The sequence below is a fragment of the Trypanosoma cruzi genome, genomic scaffold (assembly GCF_000209065.1).
Source record: "Trypanosoma cruzi strain CL Brener 1047053517045 genomic scaffold, whole genome shotgun sequence".
Classification (NCBI taxonomy): domain Eukaryota; phylum Euglenozoa; class Kinetoplastea; order Trypanosomatida; family Trypanosomatidae; genus Trypanosoma; species Trypanosoma cruzi.
Genome location: NW_001849548.1, coordinates 157,528 through 162,403, shown reverse-complemented (window position 1 = coordinate 162,403; position 4,876 = coordinate 157,528). Strand labels below are relative to the sequence as shown.

General features: G+C 52.2%; 1 protein-coding gene and 2 pseudogenes across 1 annotated transcript, besides 2 other annotated features; all 3 read right to left on the bottom strand.

The window, feature by feature from the left end:
- Tc00.1047053511087.19 (trans-sialidase, putative) lies at nucleotides 1-764 on the bottom strand (the record flags this gene model as incomplete). The annotated part of the gene is made up of 1 exon (XM_798820.1): nucleotides 1-764. A coding segment is annotated over one exon (764 nt), but the record flags the coding sequence as incomplete, so codon positions are not given.
- Nucleotides 1-4,876: a sequence feature (areas not merged during assembly with more than two copies in the genome that could not be assigned to a particular haplotype).
- On the bottom strand, nucleotides 1,976-3,115 carry Tc00.1047053511087.10 (annotated as a pseudogene).
- Nucleotides 3,291-3,385: a sequence feature (T-rich).
- Nucleotides 3,657-4,331, bottom strand: Tc00.1047053511087.4 (annotated as a pseudogene).

Sequence of the window (4,876 nt, the reverse complement as noted above, 5' to 3'; positions counted from 1 at the left end):
GCCTCTTGCTGGATGTTATAAGTGCTCTGAAGATCGTCAATCCCATTCCAATAAATTCTTTTGTTACTGCTCTCACCACTGACATTCCCCTTCGCCAGCAAAAGTCGGCAGTCCTCGGCATCATTCTTCAGAGGACCAACGGCTGTCTGGCTGCATTTCCCAACAAGCATGTAAATTTCATTTTCCTTCACAACTGTTGTCGGCTGGCTCACATGTACTTTCTTCTTTGAGTCTGCGGAAGCACCTTCCAGAGCAGCGTTTTGGGAGGCACATTTCTCTTTATCGGCAGTACATTCCAACAGTACTTGTGTCCTCAGTTTAGTTTTGTCCAACTCCACTTTTGTTTGTTCATCAGACAACTTCAGGAGCTCCGAGGCAATCCCAGTGAAATCTCCTTCATTATCATTCTTTCCTTTGCACTGCGCCTCAGCAACGGCAAACACATCACCATTCATCCCAACAAGACTGGGAACACGGAGAGAAATCACTGTTTCCTTATCATCCTTCACATCTCCCCAATCAAAATATGTTTTTGGTGGAGGTATCGGTGCTGGCGACTTCTCCTCACTGGTTTGCTGAGCCTCAACAGTGTTACAGCACATCATCACGACGAGGAGCATCAGTGCAGAGTAGAAGGGATGCCGCGACATGTTGGGCCTCTGCGGCTCACTCTCTCTTCCTTCCCTCCTCCTTCCGCTGGATCCGGTCACGCGGCGACGGTTGTGTGTGCGGGGTGCCTTCACTGCAGCAACACGTGAGAGCATATAAATATGTGTGTGTGGGCGGCGTGTGTGCTGTTGGTCCTTTCAGAGCCTTCGAATATCACAGCAGCGATTAGCGTTTAGCCTTACTTTCCTTCCTTCTTGTGTGGAAAAGAGAGAAAAGAGGAAAAGAGAGTGAAACAGTGAACACCGCCGCCCATCCACAGTGAGTGTCACCATCATCTCCACCGCAGTCGCTCCCAACAACAACAACTGACGCACACAGACACACGGAACAGCAGAAGGAAGAACAGTGCACCGGGAACACACATCGACTGCCACCAGCAGTAAAAGCCACAGCGGGTATCTTGCGCTTCCGCCACGCGTCAGAATACACAGAGCAACGCCCACACACGCTGCCGCCAGTCGTTTTACTGTTGTCTCTCCCCGCACCCTCCATCGCACATCGCCCCGCACAGCCGGAGAATCCTTCGTGGGTGCATGAACAGCGAGAGGAACACGTCGGCACGTGCAGCTGCCGGGTGTGAATCGGCACTCCTCCCAGGCACCATTAATGCCACATCACGCTAGTCAACTGCTGTACTTCGCCAACACCACAAACGCAGCAATTCGAAGGGACGCACGGCGAGCTCACACCCTCCCTCTCCGCAAGGGCCTCAGAAAAATCCTGTGCGTGCTTTCACACCACAGCCAAATTGTGTAAAAAATGGCATGTGCATTTGTGAGTGTTTGTGTTTGGCAGCGCCTATACTTGCAGCGCAGCTGTGCGCCACAAGAGAGTCTGAAGAAAGCAACGGCAGGGAGAAGCGGATAGCACACACGCAGATTACTCTTACCATCGCACACACACACAGCCGCGGAATGGGTGCACTCAACCACAAAATCAAAAAGGAAAACAAAACAAAAAGCCGAAGCGTGGGACGACCAGCGCACACACACTCTCATTGCTCCCGTAAAGCAAAACACACACACAGAGGGAGAGAGAGAGAGGTCGCCCACTCAATGCAATAAAAACAAAACAGAAACAGTTACGGTGCTCCGCCCATGCAGCCAGGCAGGACGGCAGCGGTGCGTGTGGTGCAAAAGAGAGCACCAACGGGCATGCATGGGTGTGCATGCATATATACAATGGGCACATTATTGTGTGTGCCTCGTGGGGTGAGGTGAGGGCGAGAGTCCATGCAAGGGGACACACACACAGAGAGAGAAGGACGAGTGTGTGCGGGCGGTGCATGGCTCTCTCTCCCTCACTCTCACGCGGCCACCACCGCAGCCGCACACGCAACAACAAGAAGAAGAAGAGGCAAAAGAGGGGAGGTGGTGTGGGAGGCCGCGGTGCTGCCGTCACTGTCGCCTGTCGTCGCCGTCGTAGTTTTCATGGCTGTGGCTTCGACTGGTGTTTCCTTCGGATTGGCATCTTCATTTTTTGTTTTTCTTTTCGTGTCCCTGCACCATCAATCTGCTGGGTCACTGTTCGGGATGCCCTCTTCAGTGCTCTTGTCGGCTTCATTGTTGGCGGCACCACCGTTTGCCGTGGGTGATGGTGGCCTGGATTCTGCATTGTCGTCTTGGACGCGTTGTAGCAGTTGTATGGGCCGTAAATTCACGGTGCTGGAATGTCTATTCATTGTTGCCGGTGGTGACGGTGGTGTTGCCGTATGTATTTCCGTGTCGTTGGCTGGACTTCCATGTGTTTCTGTTGGTGCCTCATGACTTGCATTTTTTTTGTCTGCTGTTTTTTCTGCTTCTTCTTTCAGCACCAATTCAGTACAGTCGTATTTACTGAAGAGATTGTTTTCTTCCGTCGGTGTCTCTTTGTAGGACTCATTTCTCTCGGAAGTATTCTCCAAGTTGTGTATTTTAATGCCCTCAGTGCCAGGGCTGCCAGAAGAAGAAGAGGATTCAACAGTTTTTATTTCTTCGGGATCACGTACACTTTGATTGTGTGTATGGCTAGTACGTTTTCCATCCTTTGCATCTACCGGTCTCGACATCCCCTCCTGTTCCCCTGCGCCTGATCGTCCGAGATTCAGCGGTTTTTTTGTTGGTGGCTGAACTGCGACACCGTCATTTCCTTCTAAACCAGCCACCCCACTGCCCTTCGTATTATTTCCCAATTTGTTATCCTCCAAATTCTCCAGTGGGGCTGTAACATTCATTTCTTGTTCACCTTCCGCAGCCTCAACCGCCTTTATTAATGCCATTCGAGTGGATAACAGCACGCAGTCCGCCTTTGGAGACACGCCGTCATCTCCACCATTACTCGTGTGCCTCAAACCGTCCCCTCCGCCCTCACTGCAGTAATCGTCCATCGCGTGTCCAAACACCGCACTGCACCACAGCACGCAGAGGGCACACACCAGCAGCACACGGCCAGTCATCACCATCGCCATCACTCCTGTCACTTGCGTGCAGCCTTCAGCACAAACTAACAACACGTCAACGCAAAGCAAGAATAAATAGAAGGACACACACAAGAAAAAGAACAGTAAAAAGTACCGGCAGCAGCAGCACGCATTTCGTAAGAAATATTCAACCAATAAAGTGCAAAAAGCGCACAACGCCATGCAAAAGTATAATTAAAAAAGCACAACAATGAAAATCAAAACAAAAGTAAACAAGCAGCAAGAAACTAAAAAATGTAAAAACACAAAAACAGAAACCTGCACTTAAAGGGCTCCAGTGTGCATGCATCCATCCCCAACAGTGGGTCCACGCAATCGGTTGTATGCGTGGCGTGCATACAAGTTTGTCAGGGACGCGTTCGATTAAACGGATGTGGGAAAAAAAGAGAAGTGCACAGCAGGCAGAAGCAAAAAAGTAAGGCAAAACAGAATCATCATAATTACTCTCACTTTATACTTCGGACCACAGTAGAAGTGCACATAAATCCCCGTGATTGAGTGCTGGCACGCACAGCCCGCACACACCTCTTTAGTTCACAGTGGTGTACGCCAGCGCGGATACGGCGAGCAGCAGCGGGGCACACACACACGCAGAGCTGCTGAGGCTGCCGTCCATTTCGCGCAGACGTGACGGTGCGCGGGTCGTTGTGGTTGGCGCCTCTGTATTCCCGGCCGTAGTACTTGGTGCCTCTCTTATATTCGTAGTAGTGTTTCTTTTGTTTGCCATCTTCAACTTCTGATTTGATATCTGTGCCTTATGATCCTCATCGCCTCGTGTATTTTACTGCGCCCTTAATTCTGTGCATCTGACATACCGGTCGCACCTTGTGTGTGTGTGTGGAGACTGAGTTGCCAAACCTGGTGGCTCTGGATTATCGTTAGCCGAACTCAGTGACTCTGGCGGAACTCGTGTCTGTCCAGTGATGGCTGTACCTGCTTCCTTTGGCAACGAAGGTCCCGGACTTCTCAAACCCTCCTCGCTGTCTCGCCCACTCTCTGTCTGTGGCACACCGGTCTCCCCACCATATGGCTGTAATGCACCAGGCATGTTTTTGTAGGATCCGGTTTCCCTAGCGCAGGGCTGGGAGGACGGCTGTTATCGTTATTATCGTCTCCTGCAGCCGTCACGCACACGGACGAGCAGCCGCAGCACAAGAGCGCAAGGACCAACACGGCGCCGCACCGTCACCATCGCAGTCATCATCGCCCGTAGTGGAGTCGCTGGTGTCAGTCAGCTGATCGGTGAGACGGAAAGGAAAAGAATGGAACGAGAGGGAGAGGGACGGAGTGCAACGAATGCATCGAGAGAGCGCAGACAACATGAGGAGAGGGCAGCAGGCCCAGCCGCACAGTCCACACACCACGAGACGGCATCCACGCAAGGAAGGCACACAACGCCAGCAGCCACCCACCATGCAGGAGGAGAAGATATCCACCACCATCTCCCCCAGCTCATTCCCGCAGCCCCAGGGAAATGTCCAAAACCCGCGGCCACCACAAAACGCACACGGAGCAAGCGAACCCTCATCCATCCATGACGCGGCAACAAAATTTCCTGCCATCCCGCCATCAATGGGACACGGAGCCCAACTCAGCGCAGTCACACGCGGTGCATCACACACGCAGGAAAGTAGACTCGGGCTGCGCTCCCTCTCTCCTCCTCTTCCTCATGGCCTCGGAAGAAGACAACAGCCGCCACACGCAACTGCCAGCATGCACTACAAAAGGTGCATTCAAATCCACTGCAAT